General features: G+C 40.3%; 1 protein-coding gene across 1 annotated transcript in view; it reads right to left on the reverse strand.

Moving 5' to 3' along the window:
• The window catches only part of SNW1 (SNW domain containing 1), a 40,188-nt gene that overhangs the window by 5,495 nt on the left and 14,748 nt on the right, over positions 1-19,945 (reverse strand). The window contains exons 4-11 of the mRNA XM_002719622.6: positions 11,917-12,012; positions 11,718-11,824; positions 10,830-10,934; positions 8,722-8,791; positions 7,801-7,866; positions 6,172-6,288; positions 5,115-5,256; positions 228-324 (exon numbers count right to left, since the gene is read on the reverse strand). Coding sequence (XP_002719668.1) covers positions 228-324; positions 5,115-5,256; positions 6,172-6,288; positions 7,801-7,866; positions 8,722-8,791; positions 10,830-10,934; positions 11,718-11,824; positions 11,917-12,012 — 800 coding nt within the window. The remainder of the gene's footprint in view (positions 1-227; positions 325-5,114; positions 5,257-6,171; positions 6,289-7,800; positions 7,867-8,721; positions 8,792-10,829; positions 10,935-11,717; positions 11,825-11,916; positions 12,013-19,945) is intronic.

The following is a 19,945-nucleotide window of genomic DNA, read 5'->3' on the forward strand; positions in this document are numbered from 1 at the left end:
AATAAATAAATATTAAAAAAATAAAATAGAAAGATTATATCTAGGGATAATCAATTTTGCTAGGACAAAGTACTTCAGTGCAAGAAAATCAGGGGCTAATCTACTAAATTACCAAAGTAAATTGGAAAGGGAAAGAACCAAAACTGATCTCCATGAATTAAAACGGTGCCCTAAAAGGTGTAAGAAGGCACTTGTGAGGATCTGTATTTATTTTAAATAGCACCCACCTCTTATCAGGAGCTGCCCTGGAAAGATTCCGGTCGTGCTGTCTCTCTTTTCGCCTATCATGCCGGATTTCATCCCTCTCACGTGCCTCCCCATCCTCTGTGTGAACAAAGTTGAAAATTTTTGAACAAGAGAATATTCCTTAACCTTAGATAAAAATTTCAAGAACTTCTCTGTAGTCATACCAGTCTTTTTAACCTTACAACTAATTCCAGAATCATGCATGAAGCGAGAATGTTTAGATTCCAAGTGTCCTGCTATCTTCTACTTGCTTTAAAATTCATCAAAATATTATGGTGATACATGGATAGAGATATGAACACACTGGAGAGGACTTCCAAAAACTCATGGAAATGGAATTCAAAGACAACTCTTTTTGGTGCAAAAAAATTGAAATCTATGCATGAGTGATCTTCAGTTCTTGAAAATTGCGTATCATGAAAAAAATTACACCAACTGAAAAAAAATTTCACCAAAATAAACTTACCTTTTAAATTATATTCTCTATGAAATTTTTTAAGCATCTTCATTTGTGATAAAGCAAATTTAACTATGTAAACTGCTAAGAATTATAAACAGTAGAATGTAGGTGGTGGGGATAGCAGTTGTTCATCATACAGTTCCTTCAACTTTTATAAATGTTTGAGGCTTTTTGTAATAAAATGTCAAGAAAAAAATTATGTATTAGTCTCCTTATATTTTCAGAGATTCTACTGAATAAAGACCTTTTTGCTTATAGTTCATAAGGGCTGACTGCATCTTTTTTTTAAATATCTATTTATTTATTTGAAAGGCAGAGTTAAAGAGAGAGAGAGAAATCTTCCATCTGCAGGTTCACTCCCAAATAGCTGAAATAGCCAGAGCTGGGCCCATCTGAAGCCAGGAATCAGGAGCTTCACCCAGGTCTCTCCTACATGAGTGCAGGGGCCCAAGTACTTGGGCCATCCTCCACTGCTTTCCCAAACACATCTTCAGGAACTGGATCAGAAGTGGAGCAGCCAGGACTTGAACCAGCTCCCATACAGGAAGTCAGCATTGTGGGCAGCGGCTTAACCAGTCATGCCACAGCGCCAGCCTCCTGACTGCATCTTGATCTCTATGGCAGTTATATTTGTCTTCATTTTTCTACCCTCGCCAGTCTGAGGGGATATAGTATAGTTACCAGCATGAGCTCCGGGGCCAGCCTGTCTAGATTGGCAGTGTGACCTGGTACACGCTTTCTTCTGTGGAACAGTGACAATAACAGTCCCACTGCACAGTACAGACTGCCACTGTGATTCTATTAAGTAACACATGTAAAGTACTCAGAGTGGTGCCTGCCTTGATAAACACTCAGTAAATGTGAGCTTTTACTAACTTAGCAACAGATTTTTCAAAATTCTAAATAACTCTTTGAGGACCATTCTGATTTTTTTCTTCTTTCCTTCTTTCTTATCAGTCTGCAGAACTTAAGATACAGTAAGCTTTACTTTTAATTAACTGCGTGGTTAGGCATACATTAGGCAAACAGCTCTCTCTGGCCACTTGTGATGATCTCCAAGAGCACTTCAAAAAGTTTGTAAAAATTGGATTTGTAAAAAACCTTCTGAAAACTATTACTTGTTTATTTTCATTTTATTTGAATGGCAGACAGCAAGACAGAGATCTTCTATCTTCTGGTTACTCCCTAAATGCCTACAAAGGTCAGGACTGAGCCAGGAGCTTGGCATTCAATGTGAATCTCACGTGGCGGAAAGGATCCAAGTACTTGGGCCATGATCTGTTGCCTGCCAGTGTGAACATCAGCAGGAAGCTGAGAGAGAGAGAGATCTTCCATCTGCAGGTTCTCTCAGAATGGCCAAAATGGCCAGAGCTGGGCCCATCGGAAGTGAAGGTGCTGGGACTTGAACGAGGCACTCCAATATGGTCACCACCCAAGTGGTGACCTGACTGCTGCACCAAATGCCTACCCGAAAGTGGAATCAAAGGATGTTTATTTTGGTGCAAAAAAATTTCAAATCCATGTATAGATTTTCATAAAATGCATTTCCCCAAAAATTTTTGAAACACCTTGTATGATTCAGGTAAATAATTACTACTTAGAACCCTAGCTATAGTTGAACTTGAAGCTCCTCTAACCAATTACCTGATTTACCCCTACCCCCAGGTTAAAGTGAACATGCCCGTGGCTGAACTCATTTTTCCCTCTCACTATCTGTATATGGTCAACTTCCCAATATTGGAAAATGGCAAATTAATCCTTTTGAATTGCTCAGGTGTTCTGGAGTCATCCATTTTTTGGGGAAAAGATTTATTTATTTGAAAGGCAGAGTTAGAGAGAGAGAGGAAAAAAGAGGGAGGGAGGGAGAGACAAAGAGACAGACTATCCATCTGCTGGTTTACTCCTCAAATGGCTGGGATTTGAACTGGATTTCTGATATGGATGCAGGAATTGGCAAGCAGTAGCTGAACCAGCTCCACTACAACGCCTACCCTATAGTCTTCTATTTTTAAATAGAGCAGTCAAGGGAACCTTTTAAATTAGGGTAAATTTTGTTAAAGGATCCAAAATTTTATACTGCCTGGTGACTGTAATTAACAGTACTGCACTGTATGCTGGTGCCGTGGCTCACTTGGCTAATCCTCCGCCTGTGGCACCGGCACCCTGGGTTCTAGTCCTGGTTGCTCCTCTTCCAGTCCAACTCTCTGCTGTGGCCCAGGAGGGCAGTGGAGGATGGCCCATGTGCTTGGGTCCCTGCACCTGCATGGGAGACCAGGAGGAAGCACCTGGCTCCTGCCTTCGGATCGGCGCAGTGCTGGCTGTAGCAGCCATTAGGGGAGTGAACCAATGGAAGGAAGACCTTTCTCTCCGTCTCTTTCTCACTGTCTTTAACTCTACCTGTCAAATAAAAATTAAAAAAAAACAAAAAACAAAAAACAAAAAACTGCACTGTATACTTGAAAATAAAAAATTATATGAAGTGACTGAGTTGTTAATTAGGCTTGATGGTAGAATGAATATATATATATATATACACACACACACATATATAAAAACATGTATACCCTAAATATGTAAAATTTTCATTTGTCAATTATACATCAATAAAACTAGGGAAAAAAATATATGTCAGATCATGTCACTCTGCTCCAAACTTTGTTTCCCTTGTAATGAAACATAAGCATACCCTTCAAGTGATTAAAAAGCCACATTTTTTGATCTGACCACCACTCTTCCCACCCACCTTAAACACCTCACTTTCCTCCTCTTTCTCACTGTAATCCAGCCGCACTGGCCTTTCTGCTTTGCCCTGAGCACCACAGGCACACGCTCCGTACTTCATACCTGCTGATCCTTCTCACTGGGGTGTTCTTCCTTTACATACCTACACAGCTTAATTCCTTCAAGTTTTTTTTAGAAGCTGCATTTAAAATTTTTACAAAATGTATTTATTTGAAAGAGACGGGGGTAGGGGAGAGGGGGAAGAGAGACAGACAGATTTTCCATCTGTTGGTTCATTCCCCAAATGCCTGAAACAGCCAAAGCAGGACCAGGCTGAAGCCAAGAGCCTGGAACTCCATCGAAGCCTCTCATGGGGGTGTCAGGATCCAAGTACTTAGGCCTTAGTACTTCGTACCTGCTGCCTCATGGTGCACATCAGGAAGAAGCTGTAACTGGAAGTGGAGCTGGTACTTGAACCCAGGCACTCCAATATGAGATGCAGGTGTCCCAAGATGCATTATAAATGTAGCACCCTTTGGGGTCGGTGCTGTGGCATAAAGCTGCTGCCTGCAGTGCTACCATCCCATGTGGGTGCTGGTTTGGGTCCTGGCTGTTCCACTTCCAACCCAGTTCTCTGCTGTGACTTGAGAAAGCAGTGGAAGATGGCCTAAGTCCTTGGGTCCCTGCACCTGCGTGGGAGACCCGAAAGAAGCTGCTGGCTCCTGGCTTCAGATTGGTGCAGCTCCAGCCGTTGCAGCTATCTGGGAAGTGAACCAGCGGATGGAAGACCTCTCTCTCTCTCTCTCTGCCTCTGCCTCTCTCTATCTCCACCTTTCAAATAAATAAATCTTTATAAATAAATAAATAAATGCAGCACCCAAAACCTTGCCCCTTCCTGTAAGTTTCCACAATAATGTTACCATCTCAGAAATGAGGTCTATTATAACTACCCTCTCAAGCACTTTTTGTTTTATTTTTTTCACAGTAATCTTCACCTTCTACTATACCACATGATTAGCTTTGCAGTCTGTCTATACTCTCCGGAACGCTGACTACATTATCCCACCCCACCACCACTACAGTCTCACAGAAAACCTTGTACTACCTGGCACACGGAAGGTGTTCAACATGAACTTAATGAATAAAATAATTGTACTACTATAAGATTTATTAATGAAAAAGAAACCATTCTCATCAATTTTCTTGAATTAGAATCTGTCTTCTCACCCTAATTTAATGAATATACCAATGTAGACTACCAAATAAAGACAGAGAAAGTATTGGCAAAATTAATGATTATAAGATAGAAAAACCTGTAGATCACTTTACTATGTGGGAGGACTGAGTTGTTCATCTGGAGATCTTATTTCTCTAAATCTCAAAATAGGAGAAAAGCAAGCCTATCATTTGAACAATAATGTGATTTTTTTAAAAAAGTAAATCACTTAGAACCTTATAAAAGTTTCTAGAATAGTACTATAGGAGGCCCATCTAGATACTCAGACTTCAATTTTTTTGCTGCTTCAGCTTATTAAGACAGAGGTACTCTCCATTTCTACACTATTTCTGAAATATATAAATTTTCATTATATGTACTTCCTACTTTTGCATACAGTTAAAAAAAGATTTTCTAAAATGAGATACAGATTGTTCAGAAAATAAAAACTTAGTAATGAGAATGTCCTACCTTTTTCCACATGGGTTTTGATCCCAGCTCTCCTCTCCCTGGCTTTCTGGGCCATCTCTCTTAGCTTCTCTTCATGTTTTTCCTTTTCTTTTTGAGCCATCTTTCTCTCTACTTGGGCACGCATCTCCACAGCTTCACGAGCCTATTAGAAAAATTAGATGCTAAATTTGACACTATCATGGGAGAAATATTAAAAGCTACCAATCTAACTCCCTGGTCTGGCTTCTCAGAGCAATTATGCAGAAGCCAGGTTTGTTCCTGTAGATTAAAACACAGATTCTTGTCCAGTAAAGATATCCTGTTGCCTGGAAGACACTGCAAAGCTAAGCTTTTCATCCTGGGGATTGCTTTGTGGCTAGAACTATAGTGGCCTCAATCAGTCTTTTAAGTCAAGTATTTCACTAATGCTTTCTCAAAAACAATCTTACATAAAATTAAAAAGACTCCAATAAAGCAATTTTCACTATCATTAACATAACATGGACTGGTTACATCTTCAAAATCAATCACATGAACTCAAGGTAAAACCTTAGCCCATGTCTGCTAGAGAGAGGAAGACATATTTTTTTCCTTTGGTTTAAACACATACCATGATGTGTATAAACTTGAAGGTCACATATTAATACCATAACATTTAGTAGATAGCATTAATCGCCAGTATTATTAGTGCTATTTTATGTAGAATTTAATTATTCCGAATATTTAATCGCCCTTCCTTGCAACTGCTCTTTTGGGGACATCTACATCTAAAATAGAGGAAGACTATGAAATCTGGAGTGACACCTTGCAGTCTTCACCAAACAGGAGCAGCCCAGGGAATCACTATTCTGGCATCTTGTCAGGCAGCTGGATCACCACTGGTGGGGTGTAGGTCCACGTGTACACAGGCTGGGACCATGTACAGAACTGTAATTAGCACTTGCCCTCACTGGCACACAAAGTACAGGTAGAGTCTCTAGGTACCCAGGACTGTAGCTAAAAGAACAGTACCTTAAGTTACCAACAAGGATTTACGAATCAGCAAGAGCATTAAGCAATTCAATTGTAACAGACCAACCTTCCTATCAGCAATGTAGAGCGCTTCAGCCAGTTTTGCAAAATTTTCATTTATGTGTACTGTCTGGAGACCTCTCCCATCAGCAGCCAGACGTTTGTCTAATGGAATTGTATAACCCTAGTGTAAAAGCAGATAGAAACAATCAATTATAGAACTACAAAAATTACTTAAATTTAAAAATGCCCATTTTGAGAACCACCTAGTTCTTTTTCTTACATCTTTTTTCGCAGCTATGCAAAATAGTAGGTAACAACGAGTGTCTTGTGTGGAGGATTAAGTACTCTCCATCTTTGGACTCAACCTTCACAATAACTCTACGAAGCTGGTAACACTGCTTCCATTTCACAGGGGAAGACACTGAGGTAGAGAATTACATAATGTCCCCAAGGTCATACAAGTAGCAAGTGAATGAGCCAGGATTTAAACAGACAGTATGCTAGAAAAATGCATTCTCATGTTAATAAGTGTGAATTAGAATGAAAGAAAATTACTGCTAAATAGTTGCTCCTCAGGTAAGTATACTAGTCTCACAAAAGCTGAATAAATTATAGTTGTACTGTCTTAATGACTTTTCAGAATTTTAGAATTCTGTGTAAATAAAAAAAAGCAGCTTGCTAGAAAACAGACTCTGCATTTTGAAATTCTGCATCCCATTCCAATAATGACAACTTCTACTAACTTTCAGGCTTAGCTTTATTTTTACAAATTTCTGACTAAACCTCTAAATGTTGATTTCTAGTCCATGCTGTCATAATAAAACAATGTGTTACAGAATCAGTTCAAAATACCACTTAGTTACATACATATTAATCAACCCAATCAGACTAGCATACAACCTTTTTGTTTTAAGATGAGCACATAACTTCCTTCAACAAGTTATACTTTTTTTTTTTAAAGATTGTATTTATTTATTTGACAGGTAGAATTACAGACAGCGAGAGAGAAAGACAAAGAGAAAGGTCCTCTGTCGGTTGGTTCACTCCCCAAATGGCCGCCATGGCCGGCGCTGCACCAATCCAAAGCCAGGAGCCAGGAGTTTCTTCCTGGTCTCCCATGCAGGTGCAGGGACCCAAGGACTTAGGCCATCCTCCACTGCCCTCTGGGGCCACAGCAGAGAGCGAGAGCTGGACTGGAAAAGGAGCAACCAGGACTAGAACCCGGCGCCCATATGGGATGCTGGTGCCACAGGCGGAGGATTAACCAAGTGAGCCACAGCAGCAGCCCCCACATTTTAGATTCTTAACAAATCTATGTATAACAAATGTTATACATAGAGTTAAATGGTTGAAAACTAAAGTAGTGAAAGTATCCAAACATTTACTGTTCTTTTGTCATGTGATCATTTAGACTAGTTTAGCTACTTTCAGAAATAATTTCTACATACAAATTTGAGTTTTCTAAAGAGCTGTGTCACCAAGCCACAGTTCACTAAAGATCTATATAGTATTCATGTGCCTGACATATTAACATTCCTATTACTTTAAAGAAATAGGGTCATGTAAATTTCAAAAACATTCATTAAGTGAGGTGCCAAGTTTCCAACTAAAATTACTCAGACTGTAGCTTTCTCATGGGTGTTTTCCAATAGGCTATAAAATCAAGGGACTGAGTCCACCACGACTTAATTACCTTTGCATTTTTCCAGTTGGAAATACAAGGAGGAATCTTCCACTCTTGTTGTTCCTTTACAGTCATCTAAGAAAAAAGAAACATTTTGATTTTTAGTTTATTAAAAAATTCTAGTCATGAACTGCATAACACATGGTTAGTGGCAAAGTATGCAAATGACAGTGGTCCTAGGACCTAGTGATGCTGAAACTGCCTTAGTTTGTGTAAACACTTCATAATGCTTGCATGACAACAAAATCACCCAGTGATACATTTCTCAGAATGTAGGCCCACTGTCAAGCAACACCTGGCTGTATTACCTTTTTCTTCAAAGATACTCCTTACATGCTAACACATAATAAAGGCCAAAATTCCATTTGTTCTGGTAGCACTAGACAGCCATGTTCCAAAATCATGGATTCTACTAATAATTTTAGACTAATGTAAAAACTGGAAAATGATCTGGAAATTATTCTTGATGATTATAAATACCAACATTTTCCCACATTTAAAGTGATATGGCAAAAAAAAAAGTGATATGGCTTCTTTTTGGAAGAAAACTTGTTCTTTTGGGTAGTAAGACATAACTAAAAAAAACCAGTGAGATGATCAGACTTGATGAACTCATGTACTACTTCCTGTAACTAATATTCTTCATGTGAAACAGTAGACCCTATTTATTCCACTAAATGCAGTGTTTAGGTTACTAATAATAAAACTAATAGCTAACACTGAACATACATTCTCATAAGCACTCCTGGAAACTATATTCAGTAGTCTTTCTAGGACCTTACTTAATCTTGAAAAACAAATTAAAAAGAACACTGCAAGTCAGGGTGGTTACATATACCTATGTAGATACAGAGAAGTTACTTAGAAAACTAAAAATCCTGAGTAGAAGACTTTAGACCGCAACAGAAACAGCAACAGCAACAAAATTACCTTCCGACTAGGAGAATGCATGACAGGAGCAGGAGGAGAAGGTGGTCCCCGGGGAATTTTCTTATTAATCCTAAAGAATAAATCAAAGCACATCCAAGTGTCATACTTTCCCTCCTTAGTGATTACATGTCAAGTATCTCCTCATTTTTTGTTAAAGCTTTAAACATAGACAAAAACAGAGACTGTATAATGAACACCCATCTATGACAGACCTTTCACTTGACTTCAATCATCTGTAAAACATGGCCAACCATGTCACTGTCACTACTCATCCTACCTCCAGAATATTATATCACAAGTAATTTTAAAGCAGCTCTGAAACATAATCAACATATAATCAGACGCAGCATACAATCTGATTAAATTTTGACATGAATATGTAACTGTGAAACCATCATCACAATCTGAATAGCGAACATACATCACTTTTCCCTGAAGTTTCTACACGCCCTCTGCCCAGCCTTTCCCCCATCTCCACTCTGTCTCTACTCCTTCCCCACAGGTAATCACTGATACACCATACGTCACTATAGATTACTCGACATTTTCTAGGGTTTTATATAAACGGAATCATATTGCATGTACCTGTATTTCCTTGGTTTCTTTCATTCAGCGTAATTATTTGGAGACTGATTTATTTACTGTGTGCATTAATAGCTCATTTGTGGGGCTGGACTGTGTAAGCCATCTCAGCAGCTCCACTATTTTTTTTTTTTAAGATTTATTTATTTTTTGAAAGTTAGAGTTACACAGAGAAAGAAAAAGAGGCAGAGAGAGAGAGAGAGAGGTCTTCCATCTGCTGGTTCACTCCCCAGTTGGCCGCAACGGCCGGAGCTGTGCCAATCTAAACCCAGGAGCCAGAAGCTTATTCCATGTCTCCCACACGGGTGCAGGGGCCCGAGGACTTGGGCCATCTTCTGCTTTCCCAGGCCACAGCAGAGAGCTGGATCGGAAGTGGAGCAGCCAGGTCTTGAACCGGTACCCAATGGGATTCTGGCCCTGCAGGCGGCAGCTTAACCTGCTACACCACAGTACTGGCTCAAGCTGCTCCACTTTTGATCCAGCTCCCTGCTCACATGCCTGTGAAAGCAGTGGAAGATGGACCAAGTCTTTGGGGCCCTGCACCCATGTGGAAGACCTGAACGGAGTTCCAGGTTCTTGGTTTCAGCCTAGCCTAGTCCTGGCTGTTATGGCCATTTGGGGTATGAACCAGTAGATGGAAGAACTCTTTCTCTCTGTAATTCTGCCTTTCAAATAAATAAACAAATCTTAAAAAAAAAAAAAAAAAAGTTCATCCATTTTTATTGCTTAATAGTATATCATGTACACATGGATGTACTACAGTGTGTTTCACCTGTTAATGGACATCTGGGACACTTTTCTCCTTTAATATCTTCAAGAATGTGGTTCAGGGACCAGCGATGTAGCATAGTGGATAATGTTGCCACCTGCAATAATGGTTTCTCATATGGGTGCCGGTTTAAGTCCCAGCTGCTTCACTTCCAATCCAGCTCCCTAGCCTGAGAAAAGTAGTAGAAGATGGCCCAAGTGTTTGGGCCCCTGCCACGCATGTGGAAGGCCTGGATGAAGCTCCTGGCTCCTGGCTTCAGAATGGCTCAGCCCTGACTGTAGCAGCCATCTGGGGAATGAACCAGTGGATAGAAGATCTCTGTCCGTCCCCCTCTCTCTGTAACTCTATTTTTTTTTTTTTTTATTTGACAGATAGAGTCACAGACAGTGAGAGAGAGAGACAGAGAGAAACGTCTTCCTTCCATTGGTTCACTCCCCAAATGGCTGCCATGGCCAGCACTACGCCAATCCAAAGCCAGGAGCCAAGTGCTTCTTCCTGGTCTCCCATGTGGGTGCAGGGACCCAAGGACTTGGGCCATCCTCCACTGCCCTCCCAGGCCACAGCAGAGAGCTGCACTGGAAGAGGAGCAACCAGGACTAGAACCCGGTGCCCATATGGAACGCCGGCACCGCAGGCGGAGGATTAACCAAGTGAGCCACGGCACCGGCCCCTCTGTAACTCTTTCAAATAAATAAGTAAATCTTAAAAAAAAGAAAAAAGAAAATTCTGTCTTCTTCTCATGAAGCTATCTACTTACTTGAACCTTGGAGGCTCCATTGGATCTTTCTGCATTTCTACCATTCGAATCACCCTCTGTTTAGCTCCAGAGTTGAAAGCCACACCTTGTTGCGATGGCGTGTATCTGAAGAAAGCAGAAGAAAACTAAGGGTGTAACTAGTTCAAGTAACAAGTTCAATAGGTATTTTTGTTCTATTATAATCTTAAGCTAGACTACATTTTCAATCTCTCTCACAAAGTATTAATAGAAAATTATGAAATAATTAGGCATTGTAGACAATAAAACAAATAAGAGAACAGAGTTACAAACAAAATGTAAACTAGAGAGGCACCAGCTTGCAAATAATCCAGCCTCATTTATTTTCCAACATGGAAAGTGCAGTGTTCAGTTTCAGAAAAGACTTAGAAAAATAGTACCTATTTGGTAAGTCTGCTTTTGAGGACAAAACACCTACAATAATCCCAGCAGGCAACTTACAGTTAGCAGTTTTTGATTAATCATAGGTTGTAAAACAGAGAATAATGGCAGCAGCTCTACCAGCTCTGAATTTTCCCTTAACATCTGTATGTGAATCATCTCTCTACACAAAGATTTAGTTGAGTCCAATACCTCAAATCTCAGAACTATTACAAGGATTCCTATTATATATAAACAGAAAACTATAAATAACTTGGTTTACATCCTATCTAGCAAGCAACTATTGATTAGTACAAGAAAAAAACTGAAAGCAGCGTAATAACTAACATTTTAAATAATTCTTTCATTGTCTATAAAAAAGAATTAGGCTTCATTATTCCAAACAATGCATTTATAATTGTGACAAAGTAGGATAGTGGAAAAAACACCAAAACTCCCAAGCTAAACCCAGTCTGAAAATAAATTAAGACTTCCAGGCACGCTTCATACCGGATATACTGAGCAGGGGCCAGTTTATCAGCTGCTCGAACTGGCATGGCTGCAGCAACTTTCTGTGATACAGATTTTTCCAAGGCTACTCTTGTCTTTTCTGTTATCTGAAATTAAGAAACATTGCACTGAGTGGTTTGGAAGTTAATCAGGATTAAAAAGTCATCTAAAATAATTAAATGTATCAATTCCCAGTTACCTCTTTAATAGCTTCTTCATCAGGTCTTTGCAGGTCTGGATCATCTGCATTCATAACCTCCTTTGGAACCAGGTCAGAATATTTGCTATAAATGACCTAAAATGTTAAACACAAGCAGGCTTAGGAAAAGCAAAGAATGAAAAGAAGCAACCTCATTAAGTCATTCCAGACATCAATACGTCCTTCTCAGCACACATTACAAATGGAGGACACTCAGATTTTGTCTTTTAGCTTTTAAAACCAAGGGAACTTAAAATATACACACAAATTGCCATTCAGGCTGCAAGTTAATAATTTTCCCATGACTGCATAAATTTAAATTATTTGAGATCTTCTAATCAAGTCAATATCCAAATAAATTGTGCCAACTGAATCTTATGCATCAATGATTCTTATTTTTGAGGCTCACTAGGACTTGAAATTAATGATGATATAAACTGCCTTTAGAACCATTATTTTGGATGACAAATTCATCAGAATTTAAGTCAGGGTACCAAATAATTTCCAGATTCACTGGGTCTGGAAAATTTCATTGACCTCATCCTATTTATAATGTTCTCTTTTCTGGCATCAACTCTATTCATAGACTAAGAAAATGAACATGTGCCACAGTCAACCCAGAACATTTTCTTCTGCAAAAAGCCAAAAATGGGGAAAAAAAGAAAAAACAAAACACATTCTACATACACAACTTATTTTACACTGATTATCATAATTTAGAACTGCTGTATGATTTCTACTAGGCCAACAGTTTTATTACTGATGTGATAGGTCCTGACAAATAGAGTGTTATTCACTTTCATGTCCGTCTATTCTTCTCAGTATTTAAAAAAAAAAACTTACATGGCAGCCTTTTTTTTTTTAAACTTATTTATTTGAAAGGCAGAGACACAGAGACAGAGACAGAGAACTTCCATCTGCTGATTCACTCCCCAAATGCCCACAATAGCAGGGATAAGCCAGGCCAAAGCCAGGAGCCTGGGTCACGATTTGTATCTCCCAAATGAGTGTCAGGGACCCAAGTACTTGAGCCATCTCCCACTGCCTCCCAGGGTGTGCATTAGCAGAAAGCTGGAATTGGAAACAGAGCTGGGACTTGACCCCAAGTACTGCAACCTGGGGTGGGTGTGCAGAACTGCATCTTAACTGCTGTGCCAAACACTTGCCCCATGTGGCAGTTTAAAGGAAAAAAAAAAAAAGCCATTGGAAACTTAAGAAATAAAAAGCATTTTAGATTTCAATGATTTAGAAATTCTTTGACAAAGAAAGAACAATTTATGAATATGAAAGAAAACGAAATTCCTTCACACTTGAGATCCTAAAAAAACTTTTTCTGTAAATTGTTTACTACTGCAAGCCAAAGTCTTATATTAATAACTGCATATTACTGCCTAATACAGTTAAAGGAAACACACATTATTCCTAATTTTCTACTCCAGAGCAAAAACCTCTCTATGGTTTATGTGACCTGACCAGATTGTACGTACAGCTTGAATCTCCCCTTATAAGTCACACTCATGCCTCAGTCCTACCAGCTCTTGTGTTTGCTAAACATAACAAACTTTCCCCCAACTCTTGGCCTGTACAGACTGTTGTTTCCAGGTTTTCAAGTGAGTTTTCTAACCCTGTGTCTCTTGGATCAAAGGTCTTGCACTAGTGGGGCCACCTCTGACTATTCTTGTGAAAACAGCAGTCTTTCTCCACCCAAATTAAACAGCACCATTTACTAAGTTTTCAAAGCTCTGTTCATAATATAAATTTATCTATTTACTTGTTTACTATCTATGTCCTGTATTAAAATAAACATAACAATAACAGCTAATATTCACCAAGCACTTATTGCGAGCCCCATTTTTCTGGCTTAAAATGTCTAAACTAATTTAATCTTTATATCAACCCATGAGCATGCACAATGATTAAATTCACATTTCTGATAAGATTCACTAAACTGTCTTCAGTCCCCATAACAAATGTCTGGTCCACAGGAACTATTAAGTCAATATTTTTTGTACAAATGAATGAGTCATTGAATTTTAGAGATGCCCTATTACCTGTTAAAGCTGTTCAGATTTTAGGCCCTGTAGAACTTTCTATATAAGCTATTGATTTCCCAGAAAAAAAAAATACTACCTTCCGTTTATCAGTTGAAATTTCAGATTGTTTTTCTCAGAAATGCTACCAGGGACCAGGTAAGGAAGCTCACATGATTCAGTACAACGTGCACTGCTAGTGTCACCATCCTCTACGAGTGTTCATTCTGGAAAGGAGCCACATCTGACTAGTGGAAGCGTGAGGTGCAGTACATTAAGGTCACATAGCTACTAATTGACCTTAAAAATTTCCTCTGAGAATAGAAAAATCTATACCACCACAAATTGAAATTTGTGTAACAACGCTGTAGAAAATAATGCCAAGACTATGAAGACTGAATCACTTTTACAGAGCAATCATTACAAGAAGAGAGTCTAAGCAAACGGCCCCCTGGCAGTCATGTGTGTTCAATATAAAGTCTCAATACGAATTTAGCACACCAGAGCCCTTTGCCGCTTCTTATTTAGATATTCCAAAGTTAATAACCCTTTAAATGAGCATCAATAAGATTCTAGCATCTCATAAGGCTGAGTGAAGGGCATCTGAAGAGCAAGATTCCTCCATGGTGATTAACTATAAAACCCCAAGTTTTTATAGCCTGGGAACCAAATGTGCAGTACATCCCAAGAGGCAATGGGGCTGGGGAGGGCTATGTGAAAAATTCAATATACCCATGAAGGTATCAGGAACACAAATGAGCTCTGTGAACAAGATAAACCAGTAACTCATCAGCAAAACCTTTTCCTACTACTGTAAACTGGCAAGAAACTGTACAGACTAAAAAAATGTCTTAGGCTTAGCGTGCTTGTGAAAGCATCAGATAAACAAAGTAGTAAGATAACATCTATGATGGAAGCAGTGTAACAGGGTTGTTTTGAGGAGCACAGCAGTGGAAGGCATTCTTTCAGGTAATATCACACATGTAACATTTTAAATATTATAACTATCTCAGAAGAAAAATGCATATACAATGGCCTTTATTTCAAGATTTATCACTCAAGCTGTAAGTGTGTTTGGGGGGCATTTAGTTCTATCAAAATTTACTCTAAGGCCGGCGCTGCGGCTCACTAGGCTAATCCTCCACCTTGCGGAGCCGGAACACCGGGTTCTAGTCCCCGTCGGGGCGCCGGATTCTGTCCCGGTTGCCCCTCTTCCAGGCCAGCTCTCTGCTGTGGCCAGGATGTGCAGTGGAGGATGGCCCAAGTGCTTGGGCCCTGCACCCCATGGGAGACCAGGATAAGTACCTGGCTCCTGCCATCGGATCAGCGCGGTGCGCTGGCCTCAGCACACTGGCCACGGTGGCCATTGGAGGGTGAACCAACGGCAAAGGAAGACCTTTCTCTCTGTCTCTCTCTCTCTCACTGTCCACTCTGGCTGTCAAAAAAAAAAAAAAATTTACTCTAAGACACTATCTTCTTTCCAATTTGCTATTACTAATAGTCCCTTTAAAAAAACCGCACAGATCTATTTATTTGAAAGAGAGAGAGAGAGGGAAAGCGGGAAGAGAGAGAGAGAGACAGATCTCCCATCTGCTGGTGCTTCCAACTCCCTAGTTTCTGCATAATCCCAGATCTCTGTGGAATAAATAAGAAATCTTTATACTATGTGCAAATTTAAAAAACCCAAACTCTGCAAATCAGTCTCCTGAATGATTTAATTCCATTTAGCATATCAATCTCTGTTTTTTCTAAAATAGGAAAATCAGTGGTTTTTCAAATAGGGCATTGCTGATACCTCCAACCCTCCTTCTAGGGCCTCTGTGAATGTGTGAAGCATTTCAGCTAAGAAAAAAAGACTAGAGTGAGGGCACTGCTGGTTCTCAATAGGTAGCACCAGTAATGTTAAAACTATAATGCTGGACAGCCCTGAGCAATCAGTAAGTGTTCCCCATTTCCCACAAGCCAATGGCATACAATGGCTATTCAGTTAATGAATAATTAGATGCATTTCAAAACTTCATGAGTTAAGCCATCTACAAGCAAAAACAAAACAAAACAGACAAAAAACAAAAAAACAGATGAATCTGAGAATGGTACTTCTATAAACTAACAGTTTTGGGTCACTTCCAGTGTTTGCCTTCTAACATATAAGAATTTTACTCTATAAAGGAACACTGCTTTTAGTCCTTATTTGGCCAAAATACTAACATTAAAAAAATAAACATTTCAGTTTTAACAGTTGTCTATTTTCAATACAAAATAATCAACACACCTAGCTGTTGAGGGGGAAATAAAATCTCTTACATATTCCCTATCAGATAAAATTCTTGAAATAAAATCCAAGATGGTCTAAAGCTGTATTTCATTCAAAATAACACAACTTGCTAATGCCAAATTATTGCCCTGCTTGTTGCTTTTTCCTAACAAATGGGATTGGAGAGGTAGCAAATACCAATAAGACGAGTGACCACCGCAGAAGTAGAGATACACCAAAACAAAGGCAGCTGGAGTCAACCAGAGGCCTCCGTGGCTCAGAGTCAACTTTCAGTGTATGTCCTGCATGTATAGGAACCTAACTTCCCTGTTGCAGGAGTGGACCATGCTTCTCAATTGGATTCAGGAGAAATGATTTTCTGTTAGGCCATAAAAATGGCTATCATTTACCCAACAAACATTGGTAAACGCCTGTATCTAAGTTTTCAGGCTACTAAATTAGCTGCTAAAAATCAAAATATAAAGCTCTAGGGGCTGGTGCTGTGGCATAACAAGCAAAGCCACTGCCTGCAGTGCCAGCATCCCATATGGGCGCTGATTCAAGTCTGCTCCACTTCTGATCCAACTCTCTGCTATGGCCTGGGAAAGCAGTAGAAAGAAGATGGCCCAAGTCTGTGGGCCCCTGCACCAGGGTGGGAGACCCAGAGGAAGCTCCTGGCTTCCCATTGGCCCAGCTCCAGGCGCTGTGGCCATTTGAGGAGTGAACCAGAGGATGGAAGACCGACCTCTCTCTCCCTGCCTCTGCTTCCCTGGAACTCTGCGTTTCAAATAAATAAATAAATCTTTTAAAAAAATGCTCTAATCCTTGCCTTCAAAGAGCAAGTCACACAGATCCTAAGTGAACAATTAAAACAAAAACTGACGACTGCTATGTAAGTATCAGGTAGAGGGATACCCAATTTAGCCATGAAAACCACAAAGAACATCCTGAAATACTGAAACCTGAGCTGAGATTTGAAAGCGAAAGCATTTGCTTAAAGATAGAAGCAGGGCTCTCCAAGCATAGGTGAATTTAAAAGGGAAGTTCACAGGATAAGAAAAAATGTTTGGGCTGGCATCATGGCACAAGTTGGTTAAGCCATCATTTTGCCAGATCAAGTCCTGGATGCTATGCTTCCCACCCAGCTTCCTGCTAATACACCCGGGAAAGCAGCACAAGACTGCTCACGGACTTGGGCCCTTGCCACCCATGTGGAAAATCAGAATGGAGTTCCTGACTCCTGGTTTCAGTCTGGCCCACCCCTGGCTGTTGCAGCCCTTTGGGGAGTGAACCAACAAGGAATAAACCATGGTTTCTGAACAGATGGAGGGTATGAGAAAAACAAAAGAACTATACTGATCGCTAAACCTGTAAGTCCACATCTAGGAATTTATTTTACACAAACACTAACATGGAAAAAGATATATAGATCTTGAGTAAAGTAGTGTTTGCAAAACTAACAAAATAGAAATCACTAGTGCTTAAACAAATTTGGCTATAATCAAACCAAAAAATTCTATACATTAAAAAAAAAAATGAGTAGGGGCAGGCATTGTGACAGAGCTGATTCAGGCGCCATGTGGAATGCCAGCAGCTCATACTGGACTGTCAAGAGTCCCAGCTACTGTTTCTGATCTAGCTTCCCAGTAACACATCTTGAGAGGCAGCAGATAATGGATCAATAGTGTCCCTATCACTCACGGGGAGACCTGGACGGAGTTCTGGGCTCCTGGCTTTGGCCTAACCCAGTTCTAGCTGTAATAGGCATTTAGGGAGTGAACCAGTAGATGGAAGATCTCTGTCACTCTTTCAAGAAGATGAAAATAAATGTCTTTTAGAAAATAAAGTACACCTGAGGCTGGTGTTATTGTGTAACGGGTAAAGCCATTGCCTGCAATGCTGCCATCACATATGGGCACTGGTTCATGTTCTGGTTGCTCCACTTTTGATCCAGCTCCCTTGCTAATGGCCTGGGAAAAGCAGTGGAGGATGGCCCAAGTGCTTGGACTCCTGCCACCCACACGGGAGACCTGAATGAAGCTGTTGGCTCCCAGCTTCAGTTTGGTCCAGCCCTGGACATTGCAGCCACTTGGGGAGTGAACAGAGGATGGAAGATTCCTCTCTTCTATCTCTCCCTCTCTGTAACTCTCAAAATAAATAAATCTTTTTTAAAAAAATAAAGTACACCTCTACATGTCAGCAAAAATTTTCAAACTTATTAAGTAAAAAAGAAAGCAAGGTTAAACAGTTGTATTAAAATTCCATTCATTGGCCGGCGCTGTGGCTCACTAGGCTAATCCTCCACCTGCGGAACTGGCACCCCGGGTTCTAGTCCCGGTCGGGGCGCCGCATTCTGTCCCGGTTGCCCCTCTTCCAGGCCAGCTCTTTGCTGTGGCCCGGGAGTGCAGTGGAGGATCGCCCAAGTGCTTGGGCCCTGCACCCCATGGGAGACCAGGAGAAGCACCTGGCTCCCGCCTTCAGATCAGCATGGTGTGCTGGCCACAGCAGCCACTGAGGGGTGAACCAACGGCAAAGGAAGACCTTTCTCTCTGTCTCTGTCACTGTCCACTCTGCCTGTCAAAAAAAAAAAAAAAAAAAAAAAAATTCCATTCATGTGAAAATAAATCTTTAAGTAACAGTAGTTACCATTAAGAAGTAAAATAGGAGGAAAGCAGGTAAGACTTAAAAGGGGTCTTTAAAAAGTTCACAGAAAATGTGCATAATAAAACTATGTATACATTTAAAGAATTTTTGCACCAAAATAAACTTTTTTTCTCCTTTATTTACTCAAAAGGCAAAGTGACAGAGAGGGTGGAGAGAAAAACAGAAGAGATATTTTCCATCTTCCGGTGCTGTTTCACTCCATAAATGGCTGCAACAGGCATTGCTGAACCAGGCCGTAGTCAGGAGCCTAGAATTCTATTCTGGTCTCCCAAATGGTTGGCAGGAACCTAAGTACCTGGAACATCTTCCACTGCCTTCACAGGTACATCAGCAGGGAGCACCATAGGAAGCACCTAAAACTCAAACTGGCATTCCCATAGGATGCCAGCATTGCAAGCAGCTGCTTAACACACTGAACTACAACACTGTCCTGGACTTTACCTTTTAATTCCATTTTCTAAGAACTTTTTGAAGTACCCTTGTATACTTACGTTTCATTGGTATTTTTTATGAGACTGTATTACTTGTGTAATTAAAAAAAATCAGGGAAGGGCATCATGGCTGTCACTTTGGGATGCCTGTATCCCCTATCAGAGTGCTTCTTCAAGGTCCAGGCTACTCAGCTTCCACTCCAGTTTTCTGCTACTGTGCATCTTGGAAAGCAGCAGAGAACGGCTCAAGTGCTTGGGCCCCGGCCACCAACTTGGGAAACCCAGATGGAGTTTCTGGCACCTGGCTTTGACCTGGCCTAGCCTTGGCCACTGCAGGTGCTTGCTCGCTCACTTGCTCGCTCTCTCTCTTTCAAGCAGATGAAAATAATAAACAGTGAAGAAAAAATGAATAATAAGAACAAAAGACTCCCAGGCTTCTGGGACGAGCAGGTAGGAAGCTACTACTGCCACTCACTGAGTTAAGAGAATACCACAGGTAGATTAAGGGGCAAATTATTCATTTAGGTTTGTAATTGATTAAGTAGTGCCTTAGGAAAATATAGATAGCCCTGCCCAAGTAGACAGAATATTAGGATCTAGAACCTAGCAGAGAAAGCTTGGATAGACTTCAGTCACATGCCTATGCAACA

The sequence above is a fragment of the Oryctolagus cuniculus genome, chromosome 20 (genome assembly GCF_051225735.1).
Source record: "Oryctolagus cuniculus isolate XC-2025 breed Fujian yellow rabbit chromosome 20, ASM5122573v1, whole genome shotgun sequence".
Lineage (NCBI taxonomy): Eukaryota > Metazoa > Chordata > Mammalia > Lagomorpha > Leporidae > Oryctolagus > Oryctolagus cuniculus.